Source organism: Cetorhinus maximus, chromosome 5 (assembly GCF_964194155.1).
Source record: "Cetorhinus maximus chromosome 5, sCetMax3.hap1.1, whole genome shotgun sequence".
NCBI classification, from domain to species: Eukaryota; Metazoa; Chordata; class Chondrichthyes; order Lamniformes; family Cetorhinidae; genus Cetorhinus; species Cetorhinus maximus.
Genome location: NC_135883.1, coordinates 163724906 through 163748607, shown reverse-complemented (window position 1 = coordinate 163748607; position 23702 = coordinate 163724906). Strand labels below are relative to the sequence as shown.

Genomic DNA, 23702 nt, shown 5'->3' with positions numbered 1-23702 from the left:
AGACTGAAGCAGGTGTTAAAGACCAGATAGTAGAATGTGTTAATAGCAGAAAAAGGGTCAGCACTTTCAGAAAGCAAGACATGAGAACAAGATAAAAGCAAAAAACTGCGGATGCTGGAAATCCAAAACAAAAACAAAAATACCTGGAAAAACTCAGCAGGTCTGACAGCATCTGCAGAGAGGAATTGAAAGTGGCAAGCGACAGGGAGGTCTGGGTCATGCTTGCGGACAGACCGATTCTACAAGTCTGATTCTACAAACAGACTGGCACTGGAGTGGGGGAAAAAAAACAAAATGGAGGCCAGAATTCATGGTCTGAAGTTGTTGAACTCAGTGTTAAATCCAGAAGGCTATAAAGTGCCTAATCGGAAGATGAAGCACTGTTCCTCCAGTTTGTGTTGGACTTCACTGGAACAGGCTGAGGACAGAAATGTGAGCATGAGAGCAAGATGGTGAATTGAAAGGACAAGCGACAGGAAAGTCGGGGTCATACTTATGGACTGAGCGAAGGTGTTACACAAAGCGGTCACAGAGCCTGCGTTTAGTCTCCCCAATGTGGAGGAGACCGCGTTGTAAGCAGCGAATGCAGTAGACAAAATTAGAAGAAGTGCAAGTGAATCATTGCTTCACCTAGAGTTTGGGGCCTTGGACGGTGAGGAGGATGCAAAGGAGCAGGTGGGCATGCTAGGAGCAGCACCAGGCATACCTGAAAATGAGATGTCAACCTAATGAAGCTACAACACAGGACTACTTGCATGCCAAACAGCATAAGCAGCAAGTGATGGACAGAGCTAAGCGATCCCACAACCAACAGATCAGATCTAAGTTCTGCAGTCCTGCTACATCCAGTCATGAATGGTGGTGGACAATTAATCAATTCACTGGAGGAGGAGGCTCTACAAATATCCCACCCTCAATGATGGGGGAGCCCAGCAGATCTGTGCAAAAGATAAGGCTGAAGCATTTACAACAATTTTCAACCAGAAATGCCAAGTGGATGATTCATCTCGGCCTCCTCCGGGGGTCCCCAGCGTCACAGATGCCAGTCTTCGGCCAATTCGATTCACTCCCACGTGATATCAAGAAACAGCTGAAGGCACAGGATGGTGCAAAGGCTATGGGCACTGACAGTATTCTGACAATAGTACTGAAGACTTGTGCTCCAGAACTTGCCATGCCCCAAACTGTTCCAGTACAGCTACAACACTGGCATCTACCTGGCTATGTGGAAAATTGCCTCTGTATGTCCTGTACGCAAAAAGCAGGACAGATCCAACCTGGCTAATTATCGTTCCATCAGTCTACTCTCGTTCATCAGTAAAGTAATGGAAGGGGTCATCAACAGTGCTATCAAGCAGCACTTGCTTAGCAATAACCTGCTCACTGACACTCAGTTTGGGTTCCGCCAGGGTCACTCTGCTCCTGACCTCATTACAGCCTCAGTTCAAACATGGACACAAGAGTTGAGCACCCTAGGTGAGGTGAGAGTGACTGCCCTTGATACCAAGGCCACGTTTGATGAAGTGTGGCATCAAGGAGCCCTAGTAAAACTGGAGTCAATAGGAATCGGGGAGAAAACTCTGTCAGTACACCAGACAACAATAGCACCACCCTTGTCAGCAGGTTTGATAACAAAATCAGGGTTGGACTTGAGAGAACAGAGTGCAACAAGTTGAGGAGACAGGTTGGAGTGGGTGAGAGGAGCAGAGAAATTAAGACGGCTGATGTAATGCTGACAGTCCTCAATGATAAGATCAAGAGCAGGTAAGAAGCTAGAGGGAGGTTCTGGTGAAAGGAAGATACTGGAGGTGGGTGGAAGGATCTGTTAAGCAAGGGAAGAACTCCTGCCCAAAGAAGTGAGCGTGGAGATGAAGGCGATGGAAGAAGTGAGCGTGGAGATGAAAGCGACAGAAGAAGAGTTCAATGTCGTGCTGAACACAAAATCTATTGAGGTGACTGCGTAAAGGGATGAAAGTGAGTCCTTTGCTGAGCACACAACATTCAGCATCAGAAAGGGCAAGGTCAGAGGGTACAGTGAATGCATGGCAAGAGCTGGGATTAGAATAAGGGATGGGGTCAGAGGGATGGGAAGGGGAGAAAGGATCTGGATGGGCGTCGGTATGAATAAGTTGTTGGATCTTGCGTTCCTTAACACCTGAAAGGAAGAGAAAAAGTTGCTTGTTGAGGTGTAAGATGTGATGAAGAATAAAACGGAACTGGGAACAAGACAGCTTTAGGATTAGGAGTTGCTCATTTGGTGGGTCCTGAAGCCAAAAATAGTTCTTGCTTTGTCATGAGAGTAATTAGGTGTTAGTGTTTGCTCTCTAACCTCCACGTTTAGAGTATAACCAATGTGATTCAAAGACTGATCTATCTGATGTGCTGCATTGTTTTGCAGTAGTGAATAGAGGGATTGGAAAAATAATGAGCCTTCTAGATACATCATCTTGTGGAACGTCCTGTCCTGAAGTCAGCTTTCAGATAGTTTTTGTTTATTTTGCCAAATGTTGTAATCCTCACCGGGCCAGTTGTATAACCAACTTACTTACCTCCTCACCCCCCACTTTCCATGTCTTGGTGTCCTCTTAAGATCTATTACATCTCCAACTTCTTGTGATGCAAGATCATCAAACTGAAATCTTATATTTGTTTCACTCTCCACACTTGCTGTCTGACCTTTTTTTTTTATATTCGTTCATGGGATGTGGATGTTGCCGGCTAGGCCAGCAATTGTTGCCCATCTCTAATTGCCCATGAGAAGGTGGTGATGATGGTCGACAAGCTTTGGTACACACTGCTACCACAATGTGTACCTCGTAGATGGTCGACAAGCTTTGGGGGGGTCGTCAGGAGATGAGTTACATCCTGCAGAATTCCCAGTGTCTGACCTAAGCCACAGTATTCTATACAAAAACAGAATTACCTGGAAAAACTCAGCAGGTCTGGCAGCATCGGTGGAGAAGAAATCAGTTAACGTTTCGAGCCTTCACGGCCCTTCGGCAGAACTGAAGCATAGTTAGGAGAGGGGTGAAATATAAGCTGGTTTAAGGGGGTGGGGGGGGGGTGGGGGGAGAGAGACGTTGAGGGTGTGGTGATTGTGGAGATAAGCAGTGATAGGAGCAGATAATCAAAAGATGTCACAGACAAAAGGATCAAAGAGGTGTTGAAGGTGGTGATATTTGTCTAAGAAAAGTGCTAATTAAGAATGGAAGACAGGATACTCAAAGTACAGCTCTAGTGGGGGTGGGGTGGAAAAGACTAACAAGGTTTTAGTTTTAGATTTAAAAATAATGGAAATAGGTGGGGAAAGAAGAATCTATATAAATTATTGAAAAAAAAGGGGGGTGGGGGGGAGAAACGGGGTGGGAGTTTAAGCTCTAAAGTTGTTGAATTCAATATTCAGCCCGGAAGGCTGTAAAGTGCCTAGTCGGAAGATGAGGTGCTGTTCCTCCAGTTTGCGTTGGGCTTCACTGGAACAATGCAGCAAGCCAAGGACAGACATGTGGGCAAGAGAACAGGGTGGAGTGTTAAAATGGCAAGCGACAGGGAGGTTTGGGTCTTTCTTGCGGACAGACCGCAGGTGTTCTGCAAAACGGTCGCCCAGTTTGCGTTTGGTCTCTCCAATGTAGAGGAGACCGCATTGGGAGCAACGAATGCAGTAGACTAAGTTAGGGGAAATGCAAGTGAAATGCTGCTTCACTTGAAAGGAGTGTTTGGGCCCTTGGACGGTGAGGAGAGAGGAAGTGAAGGGGCAGGTGTTGCATCTTCTGCGTGGGCATGGGGAGGTGCCATAGGTGGGGGTTGAGGAGTAGGGGGTGATGGAGGAGTGGACCAGGGTGTCCCGGAGGGAACAATCCCTACGGAATGCCGTCAGGGGGGGTGAAGGGAAGATGTGTTTGGTGATGGCATCATGCTGGAGTTGGCGGAAATGGCGGAGGATGATCCTTTGAATGCGGAGGCTGGTGGGGTGATAAGTGAGGACAAGGGGGACCCTATCATGTTTCTGGGAAGGAGGAGAAGGCGTGAGGGAGTATGCACGGGATATGGGCCGGACACGGTTGAGGGCCCTGTCAACGACAGTGGATGGAAAACCTCAGTTAAGGAAGAAGGAGGACATGTCAGAGGAGCTGTTTTTGAAGGTAGCGTCATCAGAACAGATGCGACAGAGGCGAAGGAACTGAGAGAATGGGATGGAGTCTTTACGGGAAGCGGGGTGTGAGGAGCTGTAGTCGAGGTAGCTGTGGGAGTCGGTAGGCTTGTAATGGATATTGGTGGACAGTCTATCATCAGAAATTGAGACAGAGAGGTCAAGGAAGGGAAGAGAAGTGTCAGAGATGGACCATGTGAAAATGATGGAGGGGTGGAGATTGGAAGCAAAATTAATCAATTTTTCCAGGTCCCGACGAGAGCATGAAGCAGCACCGAAGTAATCATGGATGTACCGGAGAAAGAGTTGTGGGAGGGGGCCGGAGTAGGACTGGAACAAGGAATGTTCCACATACCCCATAAAGAGACAGGCATAGCTGGGGCCCATGCGGGTACCCATAGCCACACCTTTTATTTGGAGGAAGTGAGAGGAGTTAAAGGAGAAATTGTTCAGTGTGAGAACAAGTTCAGCCAGACGGAGGAGAGTGGTGGTGGATGGGGATTGTTGGGGCCTCTGTTCAAGGAAGAAGCTAAGGGCCCTCAGACCATCCTGGTGGGGGATGGAGGTGTAGAGGGATTGGACATCCACGGTGAAGAGGAAGCGGTTGGGGCCAGGGAACTGGAAATTGTTGATGTGACGTAAGGTGTCAGAGGAATCACGGATGTAGGTGGGAAGGGACTGGACATCCTCTGTCTGGCTGAACTTGTTCTCACACTGAACAATTTCTCCTTTAACTCCTCTCACTTCCTCCAAATAAAAGGTGTGGCTATGGGTACCCGCATGGGCCCCAGCTATGCCTGTCTCTTTATGTGGTATGTGGAACATTCCTCGTTCCAGTCCTACTCCGGCCCCCTCCCACAACTCTTTCTCCGGTACATCGATGATTACTTCGGTGCTGCTTCATGCTCTCGTCGGGACCTGGAAAAATTTTTTAATTTTACTTCCAATCTCCACCCCTCCATCATTTTCACAACCATCTCTGACACTTCTCTTCCCTTCCTTGACCTCTCTGTCTCAAGTTCTGATGATAGACTGTCCACCAATATCCATTACAAGCCTACCGACTCCCACAGCTACCTCGACTACAGCTCCTCACACCCCGCTTCCTGTAAAGACTCCATCCCATTCTCTCAGTTCCTTCACCTCCGTCGCATCTGTTCTGATGACGCTACCTTCAAAAACAGCTCCTCTGACATGTCCTCCTTCTTCCTTAACCGAGGTTTTCCATCCACGGTCGTTGACAGGGCCCTCAACCGTGTCCGGCCCATATCCCGTGCATCCTCCCTCACGCCTTCTCCTCCTTCCCAGAAACATGATAGGGTCCCCCTTGTCCTCACTTATCACCCCACCAGCCTCCGCATTCAAAGGATCATCCTCCGCCATTTCCGCCAACTCCAGCATGATGCCACCACCAAACACATCTTCCCTTCACCCCCCCTGATGGCATTTCGTAGGGATCGTTCCCTCCGGGACACCCTGGTCCACTCCTCCATCACCCCCTACTCCTCAACCCCCACCTATGGCACCTCCCCATGCCCACGCAGAAGATGCAACACCTGCCCCTTCACTTCCTCTCTCCTCACCGTCCAAGGGCCCAAACACTCCTTTCAAGTGAAGCAGCATTTCACTTGCATTTCCCCTAACTTAGTCTACTGCATTCGTTGCTCCCAATGCGGTCTCCTCTACATTGGAGAGACCAAACGCAAACTGGGCGACCGTTTTGCAGAACACCTGCGGTCTGTCCGCAAGAAAGACCCAAACCTCCCTGTCGCTTGCCATTTTAACACTCCACCCTGTTCTCTTGCCCATATGTCTGTCCTTGGCTTGTTACATTGTTCCAGTGAAGCCCAACGCAAACTGGAGGAACAGCACCTCATCTTCCGACTAGGCACTTTACAGCCTTCCGGGCTGAATATTGAATTCAACAACTTTAGATCTTAAACTCCCTTCCCCCATCCCCACCCCGTTTCTTCCCCCTCCCTTTTGTTTTTTTCAATAATTTATATAGATTTTTCTCTTCCCACCTATTTCCATTATTTTTAAATCTACAACTAATACCTTGTCAGTCTTTCCACCCCACCCCCACTAGAGCTGTACCTTGAGTGTCCTGCCATCCATTCTTAATTAGCACATTCTCTTAGGTAATATCACCACCTTCAACACCTCTTTGATCCTTTTGTCTGTGACATCTTTTGATTATCTGCTCCTATCACTGCTTGCTTGTCCCTACAACCAGCCCACCCTCAACTTCTCTCCCCCCGCCCCCCACCTTAAACCAGCTTATATTTCACCCCTCTCCTAACTATGCTTCAGTTCTGCCGAAGGGCCGTGAAGGCTCGAAACGTTAACTGATTTCTTCTCCATCGATGCTGCCAGACCTGCTGAGTTTTTCCAGGTAATTCTGTTTTTGTTTTGGATTTCCAGCATCCGCAGTAGCTTTTAGCTTTTTGTTTTTATCACAGTATTCTATGGCTGGCCCAGTTCAGTTTTTGATCACAACATTATTTATTTAATTTTAATTTTTAGAATGGCTAGTGAAGGTGAGAATCTTGTTAAAAAAACGTTATGGTTTACTTTCCGTTGTAATTGTAAAGCACTAATCTCTATTTCTCTGCTGCAGCTGAGCATCTTTCTCTCCCCTGACAGTGTATTCGTTCCCTTTTACCCTTTGCTCTGGTATCAAAAGTTGTTCTTTGTCCCTATAGTGTTGCACTCTGTAATTCTCTACACAAACTACTTTGAAATTCAACCTGCCTCCTTACCTTTCAAACCCCCCTGAAAGTGCTACGATTGACTCTTATCTTCAGCCTCTTCCGTGCTCTAATATTCTGAAAGTGTTACCTCTACTTTCCTGCTCAATGCTCACTTGGTGGCTGCTGTACATTTCATCATGTGAAGAGCTGTAGAAACATTGACTCATTTCATTTCACCAATATTCTCATCCTGTCTTGACTTTCCGTATTCTTCAACCTACTATCAACTTCTGTCCCTCGTGTACGCAGAAAAAGCTGCATTTGGACATGGACTGCTTCAGTATCTGAGGAGTCGCGAATGGTGCTAATCATTGTTCATTCATCAGCAAACATCCCCAAGATGAGGATGTGATGGTGTAGTGGTATTGTTGCTGGACTAGAAATCCAGAGACCCAAGGACTGCAGGATAGAAATACCCGCCAGCACTGGAACCGGCAGGACCAGCTGAACCGGGAACACGTACACACAGCTCGCTAACATTTGGGGAGACTGATAGCGCTCAGCAGACAGGCAGTGTTTGGCAGTGATGGAGTCACATGCTCGGTAACTCAGGGCACCAGTTGACAGTTATTGGTGACGGGTTCACATGTTGGGCAGCAGGGTAGGGTGGTGGTGGAGTCGCGTGTTGGGGACTGTGCTCGCTGATTGGTGGTGATGGGGTCAGGTGTAGAGTGCCTCATGGGCAGCGGTTGACAGTTAGCAGGGGGTTACATGTTGGGCAGGATGAGGCCTCATGAGCCAACAGGGTTTGAGGGGAGGGGAGGCAGCTGAGGGCCGGTGAAGAGCAGTGGAAGAGCAGGTAGGAATCAGACTGGGTGATATCAGTCACCCCAAATGTTAGCGAGCTGTGGGTATGTGTTCCTTGTTCAGCTGGTCCTGCTGGTTCCAGGGCTGGAGGGTGTTTCTATTCTGCAGTCCTGCTGGTGTTAAAGGTGGGACAGGATTAGTGAGGCCACCAGAGCCTGGCCTCTGGCTTCATAGCCCCTCTCTCTTCAGGACTGGTGCGCCCCCTGGTTCAAGCCAGCCCAGCATCAGCACCGCATGGGCAGAGGCGCTGTTAAACCAAGGAGCCATTTCCCTCTCCTGCTGCTTCAGCTGGAGATTAAAGATTCCCTGGGCCCTGCTGTAATAACCAACATTGCTCTCTCAGGGCTCACATCACATCATTCCTCCCTCTTCCCTTCACTCACCCTCAATAAAGAGGGGAGAAATGAGGGGCCTAGAAACAGAGGAGAAGCATCAGGTCCCATGATTTCTCTCCCGGGCCCTGCCAATGTCAGAAATATTTCAATAGAGTTATGTGTTGCTCCTGATACAGTGTGAGAACTGACAAGCTTAGTGTACAATCGGTTGTGTTAGAAGCCACCCATACTTATCATTTTCATATCAGCTTATATAACTAAACTTCTGGATACTTCAGTGACACCATGTACCAGACAGATCTGGAAGGTTGCAGGCTCTGTTGGTCAACACCACTTGGTTAGTTGATCTCAGAGGAACAGCTGGGTCATCACTGTTACTCTACTGTCCTCAGTTTGGGGGTGGCTGATAACCAAGATTCACCATTCTAGGTATATAGTGATTGCTACAGGACATTTTCCTGACTGAGGAAAGGATTGGGGTTGACTGCAAGTAGTTCTTAAGTAGCCTACTAAGACTTGCTCTGTGGGCTGTCATGCCTAATGAATCAGTGGCAGCTATAGATCAGTGTGGAACAGTACTGCAGCATGAGGTTGAGCCTTGGGTGGGAGGAAGGGAGGAGAGCAGCCTTCGTTTATAGTCAAGGTTGTAGAGAACATCATGAGTTTTGCTACATTTGGGGTGCTACTTAAACACAAGTTGCCGAGTAGGATTTGGGAATGATCAAAAGTGAGGGAAGGAAGTTTAAAGCTGAAGGCATTGGCTTTTCAAAGGCTTTTGAAAGAAGACATTAGCAAAGTGGAGTGGCCTCCATTTGTCCATTCCTTCCAAAAAGTGTTTTTTATGCCTCAATAGACTCTTAAATGAAAAGACTTCGGGCAACTCCTAACTGTATTGGAAAATATAATGAAAGTAGTAATTTAGGTCTTAAAAGGGATTCAGCAATCATGCCACGCAACCATTTACCTAATAATTGGTTGAATTCTGAATTTTATCTGATTTGCCACTGGCTTTGGCGGAGGCTTTTGGCTGCTATTGTTGATATCTCTAACAAAGATTCACCCTGCAATCAAATCTTTCATTAATGTATCATTGGCTGTACGCCTGTTTGATGGCTTCACTGAAGGTTAATGTGTCTTTGATTACTTCTTATATAAGTTGAGTGATTTTGGATCGGGAATGCCTAGAGGCGGGTATAATCTTTCTTACTGTGAGCAACACCATAAAAGATCTATACTACATCAATCATGTTACTTTTAGCCTGTCCTTTGTTGTCTCTCCTGTGTGCTACATCTAAAACCATATCTGTAGACTGAACTATGCTTATCTTAAAAAGAAGTAGACCAGATGAGCATGTAGCTTAGAAAAAAATCAAAGCTGCAATTTTTTTTGTTGTAGTGTGGTGGGACGAGTTGGACAAAAACGCATGCGGTGATTCTGAGGCACATCCTGTTTGTGTGAGATCGTATCAGTTCAGTGTAGGTGATACTTTGCCTGGAGATGAACCTTCTGCAGTTTTTAAAACTTGTTCTTGTCTCGTTGCAGGGACATCAAACCAGACAACATTCTCCTGGATGTAAATGGGCACATCCGGCTAGCAGACTTTGGCTCCTGTCTCAAACTCATGGAAGATGGAACAGTAAGTTATGAGGCGATCACTTATAAAGCATTTGTACTTACTTAAATTGCAGATGTGAGCACTGAACTATTTTCCAATGTTTTTTTAATCCAAGTTGGTTTGCATGTTTGGATGCAGAGTAAAGATTGCACCATAGCCATGACAAGTTCTTAACCCTAACTTCTGTAGAGCTTCTCCCCTCCTCTGGATCTTAAATTCCCCACCACCCCCCACTTCACCATTCCCATGACATTCCATTTCCTACACCAGCTGTTTTTGAGACCTCACTCTATGCTGTGAGGCCCCAGCTCTCTGAGCTGTCAAATTCAATGTGCAGACAAGCAAAAGTAGAACCATTACAACTTATGTCATTTTGATTAAGTAATATAACTTTTTTATTATCCAGTTTGATTTATACCAGTAACAAAAATACCTCACCAAAACATACAGGAATGAAATGTTTCGCAAAGCACTGATTCAAAAAGTCAGCCAGCTGGGTATTGTCGGAGTAAAATACCTCCTATGCTCAATACCTGCCTGGCCGTTGTTTTACACTAGTGCTGCATGTTATGGTACTCTCTGTTTTTGTGTTAATTTTGAGCTTCTAGTATCCTTACGTAAATAAATGCTACATCTAACTGTATGTGTAAATAAGTGCACATTTTTATAATAGTTCTTAAACTATAACCTTTATGACAATAATGGGGCTACTTTTGGTAGATGAGCTAGATGAGCTAAATAGCTTCCCCTTTCTGTACATATCTTTGTGATATACTCATGACAAGTTCCTTTTTCATTCCAGCGAACGATTTCTCTACTCAGCAAGGATCAGGTAACACAGGCAGGCAGCACGTGTGTGTCTCACGCTCAAGCCCTCAACTCTGCACACTGTGGATCACGCTGCGCTTTATCAGCACCACAACTCAGACACAGACAGAAATATACCAATACCAATACCACAGTGAACACACTCATGCAAGGCTAAGTACCTCATATACCCAACCCTTTACCAGGATAAACACCTCACTCACACAGCCCTTTACCAGGATAAACACCTCACACACACAACCTTTTACCAGGATAAACACCTCACTCACACAGCCCTTTACCAGGATAAACACCTCACTCACACAGCCCTTTACCAGATAAACACCTCACTCACGCAGCCCTTTACCAGATAAACACCTCACACACACAACCTTTTACCAGGATAAACACCTCACTCACACAGCCCTTTACCAGGATAAACACCTCACTCACACAGCCCTTTACCAGATAAACACCTCACTCACGCAGCCCTTTACCAGATAAACACCTCACTCACACAGCCCTTTACCAGGATAAACACCTCACCCACACAACCCTTTACCAGGATAAACACCTCACCCACACAGCCCTTTACCAGGATAAACACCTCACCCATACAACCCTTTACCAGGATAAACACCTCACTCACACAGCCCTTTACCAGATAAACACCTCACTCACACAGCCCTTTACCAGATAAACACCTCACCCACACAGCCCTTTACCAGGAGACACACCTCACTCACACAGCCCTTTACCAGATAAACACCTCACTCACACAGCCCTTTACCAGATAAACACCTCACTCACACAGCCCTTTACCAGATAAACACCTCACTCACACAGCCCTTTACCAGATAAACACCTCACTCACACAGCCCTTTACCAGGATAAACACCTCACCCACACAGCCCTTTACCAGATAAACACCTCACTCACACAGCCCTTTACCAGATAAACACCTCACTCACACAGCCCTTTACCAGATAAACACCTCACTCACACAGCCCTTTACCAGATAAACACCTCACTCACACAGCCCTTTACCAGATAAACACCTCACTCACACAGCCCTTTACCAGGATAAACACCTCACCCACACAGCCCTTTACCAGATAAACACCTCACTCACACAGCCCTTTACCAGATAAACACCTCACTCACACAGCCCTTTACCAGGATAAACACCTCACCCACACAGCCCTTTACCAGATAAACACCTCACTCACACAGCCCTTTACCAGATAAACACCTCACTCACACAGCCCTTTACCAGGATAAACGCCTCACGCACACAGCCCTTTACCAGATAAACACCTCACTCACACAGCCCTTTACCAGGATAAACGCCTCACGCACACAGCCCTTTACCGGATAAACACCTCACCCACACAGCCCTTTACCAGATAAACACCTCACTCACACAGCCCTTTACCAGATAAACACCTCACTCACACAGCCCTTTACCAGGATAAACACCTCACTCACACAGCCCTTTACCGGATAAACACCTCACTCACACAGCCCTTTACCGGATAAACACCTCACTCACACAGCCCTTTACCAGGATAAATATCTCACTCACACAGCCCTTTACCAGATAAACACCTCACTCACACAACCCTTTACCAGGATAAACACCTCACTCACACAGCCCTTTACCAGGATAAACACCTCACCCACACAAACCTTTACCAGGATAAACGCCTCACTCACACAGCCCTTTACCAGGATAAACACCTCACTCACACAGCCCTCTACCAGGATGACAGGTTGGATATGCATGTTGGTACCAGTACTACCACTGAGACAGACAGACAAACAAATTGCACACACAAGCTGTAAAAGCAGCATAGGCCTTACATGAATGCGTTATACTTGGCTGGTATTACACTCTACACCTCTAACGTGTGCCATTGCATGCAAGCTTACTTCTCCAGCACTGATGTTCATTCAGTCTTGCACATCTTTGTCAGCAGCACTGGACTGACACAGCGGATACACAAGCTGCATTTTATCAGCAACACATGTCTGCTGTACACTATTCATATAATTCATTCTTTAATAAATTTTCAATGAAGCTTTTCAATAATATATTTTTCTTGTACTATTCTACTATTTCATAATAATCTTCATCTCTGTATACTGATACATGTGTGCAGATATAGAGTCTTCCTGCTTACCTCATTGACACAGGTTGGAAAGTATATCACAGCTTCTGTAGTACATGCAAATATTAATTTTATAGGGATAAGCTCCCACAATCACTATGTGGCAGTTATGTTTCTGCAGTTTGGCAGTGAAAGAGAAGTTTTATTTTCAAGTATTTAAATTAAGTGTGCTTTAATTCCCATGAGGTATTTTTTGAACCACAAAGTTGCATGTATTTGCTGGGTTTGAGACACTTCTGCTTACTGTCCGCTGAGTTGTTTCTGCTCGGAGTGCTTGTTGCCACTGGATTTTCCTCTTCCCTCAGTGAATCCTGTACCTAAGTTGAGTGGACTGTGACAAATGGTATGTTGGCATATTTCACTGTGACTTATTGAACTATAGGACTGGCACTTCTCTCCCAAGTTGTGGAGATTTGTATAGCAGGTAGAGTTTTCTGTGTGTTATGATATTGGAGGAGATTGGGCACTTTGATTCAGTTTTGAATTAGGCTATGTAAGTCACCAAGCTTCCTTCAGTAGTACCTCCCAAGCCCACGATCTCCACCACATAGAAAGTCAAGAGTAGTGGATGCAGAGGAACACCATTGTCTCCAAGTTCCACTCAGAGTCACCCGCCATTCTGACTTGGAAATATATCAACATCCCTCCTTCATCGCTAGGTTATAACCCTGGAAGTGTCCACCTAACAGCACTGTGGAATTATCTTCACCATGCAGACTGCAACGGTTCAATGAGGTAGCTCACCACCATCTCCTCAGACAACCGGGGATGGGCAACAAATGCCAGCAACACCATATTCCAAAGAATAATTTTTTTAAATGTTACATTTTGCTTCTGAAATCAATGAATCACAGATCTTCTACATACTCTGTGACATAAACTGCGTGCATATATTGTTACATGTGTTATTTATTAATTTTTTGTAATATACTAACTCCGATTTTGAGAAAGATGATTTTGGACAGTTGACACACGTGCCTGGAGAGCTGTTGATGTGGAGCTGAGTGAAGTGTATACATAGCCTGTCAAAACAGATTGTAATTGTTGCTAAATGGAGCAGTGGACCTGAAATGAACATTGCAGCAGACCAAGGACGGACATGTGGGCATGAGAGCAGGATGGAGTGTTGAAATGGCAAGCGACAGGAAGGCCTGAGTCATGCTTGCGGACAGACCGAAGGTGTTCCGCAAAGCGGTCACCCAGTCTGTGTTTGGTGTCCCTAATGTAGAGGAGACCGCATTGGGAGCAGCGAATGCAGTAGACCAAATTGAGGGAGGTGCAAGTGAAGCGCTGCTTTACTTGAAAGGAGTGTTTGGGCCCTTGGATGGTGAGGAGGGGGGAAATAAAGGGGCAGGTGTTGCACCTTCTGTGATTGCATGGGAAGGTGCTGTGGGAGGGCGTTGAGGTGTTGGGGGTGATGGAGGAGTGACCAGGGTGTCCCAGAGGGAACAGCCCCTACGGAATGCCGACAGGGTGGGTGAAGGGAAGATGTGTTTGGTGGTGGCATCTTACTGGAGTTGGCGGAAATGGCGGAGGATGATCCTTTGAATGCGGAGGCTGGTGGGGTGAAAAGTGAGGACAAGGGGGACCCTATCATGATTCTGGGAGGGAGAGGAAGGTGTGAGGGCAGAGGTGCGGTAAGTGGGTTGGACACGGTTGAGGGCCCTGTCAACCACCGTGGGTGGAAAACTTCGGTCAAGGAAGAAGGAAGACATGTCAGAGGAACTGTTTTAGAAAGTGGCATCATCAGAACAGATGCAACGGAAGCGAAGGAACTGAGAGAATGGGATGGAGTCCTTACAGGAAGCGGGGTGTGAGGAGCTGTAGTTGAGGTAGCTGTGGGAGTCGGTGGGCTTGTAATGAATATTGGTGGACAGTCTATCACCAGAATTGAGACAGAGAGGTCAAGGAAGGGAAGGGAACTGTCGGAGATGGACCATGTGAAAGTGATAGAGGGGTGGATATTGGAAGCAAAATTGATCAATTTTTCCATGTCTAGACGAGAGCATGAAACAGCACCGAAACAGTCATCGATGTACCGAACAAAGAGAGTAGTGGGAGGGGGCCTGAGTAGGACTGGAACAAGGAATGTTCCACATACCCCATAAAGAGGCAGGCATAACTGGGGCACATGTGGGTACCCATAGCCACACCTTTTATTTGGAGGAAGTGAGACAAGGTTAAGGAGAAATTGTTCAGTGAGACCAGTCATGAAGACCAGTTTGCACACAGCCAGAGTACATCTTTGACATCCCTTGAGCAGCAGACTTGGTTTAATGTCTCATCTCTAACTGTGCAACTCTCCCAAAATATTGCACTGAAGTGTAAGCCTAGATTATGAGCTCAAGTTCCAAAGTGGGGCTTGAACCCACAAGCTTCTGACTCAAGATGCAAGAGTTCTGTATGATGTTAAAAGTGGTAAATAGAGTCTGGTTAAACTGGCAAAAAATCATCGACTCATTTTCCCTCTGTCCAACATACATTGGTTGCTGAAAAAAGAGGCATTCTGTCATACCTTTTAGTCTTGCACTCATCAGAACAGATGCAAGAATACTAAATCTCAAAGGGTACAATTTTTACTGCATGAGAAGAGGGTGCTGATTGGTTGACAAGTGGACTCTGGTAGAGGCATTGCCACTTTTCAGGACTGAAAGTGGTGACCTTAGGCCCACTCACGATATACACCGAGCAATGGTCTGATCGGGGTAGCCATTAACATGCAGGATAGCTTTGTTTGCCCTACTTCAGCATTAAGCTTGCACAGTGAGCAAATAGCTTGGGTCTTATTTACGATATTGCTGATAAGGCTAAGCATGTGGAACTGTAGGAAATGCAGTGCGCATATTGACCAGTGAAATAGTGCTTGCGGTAGACAGTAGCAGATAACCCATTGACAGATCTCTCAACCAGCAGATCAAGGAAAGGGAGCTCGTTTGACTGCTCCATTTCAGAGGTGAATTTGAGTGCAGATTGGAGCCCATTAAGGTGTGTAAGGAAATTATTATGTGCAGCTGCAGATTCAAATATGGCAAATGTATCAGCCACGTGTCGGCAATATGCAAGGTGGTTGGGGTCATTCCATTAAAGACGTGCTTCCCGTAGAAACTAACTAAGATGTTAGCGAGAGCTGGGCCTATAGGGGATCCCATGGCAACACCATCTATTTGGACATACATGGTGTTGTTAAAACCAAATTCAACTGCACGAGTTGCTGAGTGCATAAGTTCAATTCCAGCGCGTCTAGATCACCATGATATAGTGATGTGGGGCAAGTGTCTGTGGCCAGGATTTTCCCCTCGGCGATTTGGGGTCGGGGTCGGGGCCCGCTCGCCGAGGGGAAAATGACGTGGGATGACATCTGGAGGAACCCCTGACGTCATCCCGGTCCATTTAAATCTTCAGGAAGGCGGGTGGACAACGAAATCAGCTGTCCACCCACCGACCTGTCAATGGCCAATTAAGGCCATTAACAGGCTAATTAACCTAAAGACCCTGCCCGTCCAAGCTTAAGGCTGGTGGGCAGGCCAGGATTATTCATGAAACTTCATCCACTGGCAGAATGAAGTTTCATGTCCGTTTTTTAAAAATTTAATTAACTTTTTGTGTTTCTTATTAACATGTCCCATCTCGTGTGACATTGTCACATGAAGGGGACATGTTAATAATTTTAATATTTCTCTATTTTTTGTCTTTTCTTACCTGTCAGTAAACTCCCTGAGACAGCACTTTGCCTCAGGGAGCAGCGTACTTTGACAGATGGGGAATCCCTCCACCCCCTGCACAGGAAGCGCATAGCGCTCCCCGTCAGGAAGGCTGCTGGCGGGCCTTAATTGGCCCGCCCACTCAAAATGGCGGCCAGCCCCATTTCGGCAGCAGAGTTCGGCTGCCCGCCCACCGCCGAACCGGTGGGGCCCGCCCGCCATCCTAGGGCAAAATTCTGCCCTGTGACTTAGTGAATAGGTGAGCAATGTCGAACGAACTCATGGACACGGCACCATTGGTCTGAATCTTTATTCGTTGATCTTATGAGTTCACCAACTCGCACAGTTGAGTTCAGTTTTAACAACACCATGTATGCCCAAATAGATGGTGTTGCCATGGGATCCCCTCTAGAACCAACTCTCGCAAACACCTTTGTCAGTTTCCACAAGAAACGTGTCTTTGATGGAATGATCCCTAATCACCTACCCCTTGCGTATTTTCAATACGTGGTTGATACATTTGCTATATTTGAATCTGCAGCTGCATGTAAGAATTTCCTTACACACCTTAATGGGCTCAAACTTCTGCTCAAATTCCCGTCTGAAATTGAGCAAACGAGCTCCCTTCCCTCAACATGCTAGTTGAGAAACCTGCCAATGGGTTCTTTACTACTGACTGCCACAAACACAATTTCACTGGTCAATATACGCATTGGGATTACTGCAGTTCCACGGTCTATAGGAATAGCCATATTAGTAACCTTGTAAATAGGGCCCCAAGCCATTTGCTCACCATGCAAGCTTAATGCCGAAGTAGGGTGCATGAAAGCTGTCCTGCAGAATAATGGCTATCCTAATCAGATCATTGCTCGCTGTATATCACGCAAATTCATGAATGGGCCTAAGGCCGCCACTTTAAGTCCTTAAAAATACCCAGTCCATCTCTGATTACCTTGGAAGGGTAAGGTGTCTCAGAAATTTGAGAAACTGGTGAAGCTAGCAGTAGCAACACAAGAGTGGTATTTTCCACTCACAGGATGCTGCTGTCAAGCCACAAAGATGTTCTGCCTATCACAGAAATGAAGAATATGGTATATGAACCTGGGATATTACTGGAACGATGAAAACAGAAAATGCTGGGAACACTTAGTTGTTCCTGCAGCACCTGTGGACAGAGAAACAAAGTCAGCGTTGCAGGTCGATGAAGCTTCATCAAACTGACCCATCAGAAGTTGATCATGCATTTACAGCACAAAATCAGTAGGGCTTTGGGGAGGCTTAAAATCCATGTCTTCTCCAGTACAGTAAGGAAAATTTATTATGAAGCCTTTTTTTAAAAATTGAGCAAGCACGTGGGGTTGGCAGGGGAGGGTTGACACCTGATCTTTGGGCCTTAGATCTGGCTTTATTACAATTCCAAGAAATCTAACATTTATTTTTCTAACGCAGGTCCAGTCTTCCGTTGCAGTGGGGACCCCTGACTACATTTCCCCTGAAATCCTGCAGGCCATGGAAGACGGCAAAGGAAAGTACGGGCCGGAATGTGACTGGTGGTCACTTGGTGTTTGCATGTATGAAATGCTTTTCGGGGAGACTCCATTTTACGCGGAATCTTTGGTAGAAACCTATGGGAAAATTATGAACCACAAAGTGAGTGTTTTTCTAAACTCTCTCCATTCTAACCTGTTGCTTTTGATGTTCCTCCTGTCAGATGTCAGTATGACTGTAGTCAGGTTTATTTCCAACCAAGTTACTTACAGAATCACAGAATTGTTACAGTGCAGAAGGAGGCCATTTGGCCCATTCTGTCTGCACTGGCTCTCCGAATGAGCATCATGACTCCAAGCCATTCTCCTGCCTTTTCCCTTGAACATTGTTTGTTTCTATTTAAATAATCATCTAATGCACTTTGAATGCCTCGATTGAACCTGCCTCCATCACACTTCCAGGCAGTGCATTCCAGACCCGAACCACTCACTGTATGAAAAAGATTTTTCTTACATAGCGTTTACTTCTTTTGCAAATCACTTTAAATCTGTACCCTTTCATTCACGATCCTTATACAACTGGGAACAGTTTCTCCCTATCTACTGGTCCTTCAATGGACTTCAATGTCCAACACCAAGAGTGGCTCAGTAGCACCACTGCTGATCGAGCTGGCTGAGCCCTAAATGACATAGCTGCTAGACTGGCTCTGCGGCAGGTGATGAGGGAACCAAGAAGAGGGAAAAACACACTTGACCTCACCCTCACCAACTGCCTGCCATAGATGCATCTGTCCATGTCAGTATCGGTAGGAGTGACCACTGCACAGTCATTGTAGACAAAGTCCTGCCTTCACATTGAGGATACCCTCCATCGTGTTGTGTGGCACTACAACAGTGCTAAGTGGGATAGATTTCGAACAGATCTAGCAGCTCAAGACTGGGCATCCATGGGCCATCAGCAGCAGCAGAACTGTACTCGAACAGGATCTGTAACCTCATGGCCCGCATATCTCCCACTCTACCATTACCATCAAGTCAGGGGATCAACCCTGATTCAATTAAGAGTGCAAGAGGGCATGCTAGGAGCAGCACCAGATATACCTTAAAATGAGGTGGCAACCTGGTGAAGCTATAACACAGGACTACTTGCATACCAAACAGCATAAGCAGTAAGTGATAGAGCTAAGTGATCCCAAAACCAAAGGATCCAATCTCAGTTCTGCAGTCCTGCCACATCCAGTTGTGAATGGTGGTGGACAATTAAACAACTCACTGGAGGAGAAGGCTCCACAAGTATCCCCATCCTCAATGATGGAGGAGCCCAGCACATCAGTGCGTCAGATAATGCTGAAGCATTTGCAACAATCTTCAGCCAAAAGTGCTGAGTGCATGATCCATCTTGGCCTCCTCCAGAGGTGCCCAGATTTATAGCTGCCAGTCTTCAGCCAATTCGATTCACTCCACATGATATCAAAAAATCACAGAATCTCACAGTGCAGAAGAGGCTCTTCGGCCCATCGAGTCTGCACCAACACATGAGAAACACCTGACCTACCTACCTAATCCCATTTACCAGCACTTGGCCCATAGCCTTGAATGTTATGACGAGCCAAGTGCTCATCCAGCTACTTTTTAAAGGATGTGAGGCAACCCGCCTCCACCACCCTCCCAGGCAGCGCATTCCAGACCTCCACCACCCTCTGGGTAAAAAGGTTTTTCCTCACATCCCCCCTACACCTCCTGCTCCTCACCTTGAACTTATGCCCCCTTGTGACTGACCTTCAACTAAGGGGAACAGCTGCTCCCTATCCACCCTGTCCATGCCTCTCATAATCTTGTACACCTCGATCAGATCGCCCCTCAGTCTTCTCTGCTCCAACGAAAACAACCCAAGTCTATCCAACCTCTCTTCATAACTTAAATGTTTCATCCCAGGCAACATCCTGGTGAATCTCCTCTGCACCCCCTCCAGTGCAATCACATCCTTCCTATAATGTGGCGACCAGAACGGCACACAGTACTCCAGCTGTGGCCTCACCAAGGTTCTATACAACTCCAACATGACCTCCCTACTTTTGTAATCTATGCCTCGATTGATAAAGGCAAGTGTCCTGTATGCCTTTTTCACCACCCCACTAACATGCCCCTCCACCTTCAGAGATCTATGGACACACACGCCAAGGTCCCTTTGTTCCTCAGAACTTCCTAGTGTCATGCTGTTCATTGAATACTTCCTTGTCAAATTACTCCTTCCAAAGTGTCTCACTTCACATTTTTCAGGGTTAAATTCCATCTGCCACTTATCTGCCCATTTGACCATCTCGTCTATATCTTCCTGTAGCCCAAGACACTCAGCCTCACTGTTAACCACCCGGCCAATCTTTGTGTCATCTGAAACTTACTAATCTTACCCCCCACGTAGTCCTCTATGTCGTTTATATAAATGACGAATAATAGGGGACCCAGCCCAGATCCCTGTGGTACGCCACTGGACACTGGCTTCCAGTCACTAAAGCATCCTCTGTCATCACCCTCTGTCTCTTACAACTAAGCCAATTTTGAATCCACCTTATCAAATTACCCTGTATTTGCATTTGCCTTCTTTATAAGTCTCCCATGTGGGACCTTGTCAAAGGCTTTGTTGAAATCCATATAAACTACATCAACTGTACTACCCTCATTGGTCACCTCCTCAAAAAATTCAATCAAATGGCTGAAGGCATTGGATAGTGCAAGGGCTATGGGCCCTGACAGTATTCCAACAATAGTACTGAAGACTTGTGCTCCAGAACTTGCTGCGCCCCTAGCCAAGCTGTTCCAGTACGGCTGCAACACTGGCATCTACCCAGCTATGTGGAAAATTGCCCAGGTACGTCCTGCACACAAATAGCAGGACAAATCCAACCCGGCCAATTACGGCCACATCAGTCTACTCTCGATCATCAGTAAAGTAATGGAAGGGGTCATCAACAGTACTGTCAAGCGGCACTTGCTTAGCAATAACCTGCTCGCTAACGCTCAGTTTGGGTTCCGCCAAGGCCACTCAGCTCCTGACCTCATTACAGCCTTGGTTCAAACATGGACAGAAGAGCTGAACTCCAGAGGTGAGGTGAGAGTGACTGCCCTTGACATCAAGGCCGCATTTGACCGAGTGTGCCACCAAGGAGCCCAAGAAAAACTGGAGTCAAGGGGAATCAGGGGGAAAACTCTCCGCTGGTTGGAATCATACCTAGCACAAAGGAAGATGGTTGTGGTTGTTGGAGGTCAGTCATCTCAGCTCCAGGACATCACTGCAGGAGTTCCTCAGGGTAGCGTCCTAGGCCCAACCATCTTCAGCTCCTTCATCAATGACCTTCCTTCCATCATAAGGTCAAAAGTGGGGATGTTAGCTGATGATTGCACGATGTTCTGTACCATTCGCGATTCCTCAGATACTGAAGCAGTCCGTATCCAAATGCAGCAAGACCTGGACAATATCCAGGCTTGGGCTGACAAGTGGCAAGTAACATTCGTGCTACACAAGTATCAGGCAATGACCATCTCCAACAAGAGAGAATCCAACAATCGCCCCTTGACTTTCAATGGCATTACCATCACTGAATCCCCCAATATCAACATCCTTGGCGATACCATTGACCAGATACTGAACTGGACTAGCCATATAAATACTGTGGCTACAAGAGCAGGTCAGAGGATAGGAATCGTGTGATGAGTAACTCACCTCCTGACTCCCCAAAGCCTGTCCACCGTCTACAAGGCACAAGTCAGGAGTGTGATGGAATACTCCCCACTTGCCTGGATGAGTGCAGCTCCCACAACACTCAAGAAGCTTGACACCATCCAGGACAAAGCAGCCCGCTTGATTGAAACCACATCCACAAACATTCACTCCTTCCACCACCGACGCACAGTAGCTGCAGTGTGTACCATCTACAGTTCGACAGCACCTTCCATACCCACAACCACTACCATCTAGAAGGACAAGGACAGCGGATAGATGGGAACACCACCACCTGGAAGCTCCCCTCCAAGTCACTCACCATCCTGACTTGGAAATATATCACCGTTCCTTCACTGTGGCTGGGTCAAAACCCTGGAACTCCCTTCCTAACAGCACTGTGGGTGTACCTACACCACATGGATTGCAGCGGTTTAAGAAGGCAGCTCACCACCATCTTCTCAAGGGCAATTAGGGATGGGCAATAAATGCTGGCACAGCCAGCGAAGCCCACATCCCATGAATGAATTTTTAAAAATTCTGTCCTGCCCCCTCATGATCTTGAACACCCCTATCAAATCTCCTCTGAACCTTCTCCTGTCGAAGAAGAACAGTCCCCAATCTAACTTCATATCTGAAGTTCCTCATCCCTGGACTATTTTTGTAAACCTCTACTGCACTCTCTCCAATGCATTCACATCCTCCCTAAAGTGTGGTGCCCAGACTGTATGCAATACTCCATCTGAGGTCTTACTCGTGTTCTATACAAGTTTAGCATAACCTCCTTGCTTTTGTACTGTATGTCCTTATTAATAAAGCTGGGATACTGTGTGCTTTATTAACTGCTCTCTCCACCTGTCCTGCCACCTTTAATGACTTATGCACATATACACCCAGGTTCTTTTTTGCTCCTGCACACCCTTTAGAGTTGTACCTTTTGTTTTGTATTGCCTCTCTATGTTCTTCCTACCGAAATGAATCACCTCACACTTCTCTGCATTGAACTTAATCTGCCACCTACCTGCCCACTCCACCAACTTGTCTATGTCTTCTTGAAGTTCTACACAGTTTACAAGGCTTCCAAGTTTTGTATCATCCGCAAATTTTGGAGTTGTACCCTGCACACCAAGATCTAGACCATTAATATATATCAGGAAAAGCAAGGGTCCCCATACCGACTCCTGGGGAACTCCACTACAAACCTTCCTCCAGCCCGAAAAATATCCATTAACCATTACTCAGTGTTTCCTATAACTCAGCCAATTTTGTGTCCATGTTGCTCCTGTCCCTTTTATTCCATGAGCTATAACTTTTCTCTCAAGCCTGTTGTGTGGCACTGTATCGAATGCCTTTTGGAAGTTCATGTACACCACATCAACAGCATTACCCTCGTTGACCTTTTCGGTTACCTCTTCAAGAAGCTCCAGAGAGTTAGTGAACATGATTTCCCCTTTAGAAATCCACGCTGGATCTTCCTTAACAACCCACATTTTTCCATGTGACTATTAATTCTATCCCAAATAATGCTTTCTGAAAGCTTTCCCACCACGAAGTTAAACTGACTGGTCTGTAATTGCTGGACTTACCCTTACAACCTTTCTTGAACAAGATCTTAGCAACTTAAGATATGCTGCTTTATGAGGAAGGAAAGACTCTGCTAAATGGTGTGCATCCATCTCTTGAAAAGCTGTTACTTCATGAGGATGGGAAGGTTGTCATGTAAAATGGTGTGTTGATGTCTGCTGTTTTGAGGCTCGTTATTCCTAAAGTGCATGGTTAGACCAGCGACAGGAAAGGCTAGTGAAAAGAATCCTGGGTTTGTGTGTTTAGCAGATCAGTTCACAAGTTGGAGACAGCATAGAAATTGGTATGTTTTGGGAGAGTGGCAGCTTTACAACAGGAGATAGAAAGTGTAATTAAGCCTGATTGTAAGACTCATTGTACAAAAGCTATAAACTCTCACACCACTGTGCCTAGCATGGAACTGTTGAAATGTTTGTGGATTGATTTAACTTAATTCCCCGTGGTCTGCTGCAGCTTCCTTTTTCCCTTCCTGACACCACTATTTATGTACCTACACCAGATGTACTGCAGCGGTTCGAGAAGGCTGCTCACCACCACCTTCTTAAGGGCAATTACGAATGGGCAATGAATGCTGGC

General features: G+C 46.4%; 1 protein-coding gene across 6 annotated transcripts in view; it reads left to right on the top strand.

The window, feature by feature from the left end:
• LOC144681055 (serine/threonine-protein kinase MRCK alpha-like) overlaps positions 1 to 23702 on the top strand; it is a 607421-nt gene that overhangs the window by 388131 nt on the left and 195588 nt on the right. For all 6 annotated transcript variants that reach the window (XM_078542748.1, XM_078542747.1, XM_078542746.1 and 3 more), the window contains exons 6-7: positions 9586 to 9679; positions 17787 to 17987. In XM_078542748.1, the coding sequence (XP_078398874.1) occupies positions 9586 to 9679; positions 17787 to 17987 (295 nt within the window). The remainder of the gene's footprint in view (positions 1 to 9585; positions 9680 to 17786; positions 17988 to 23702) is intronic.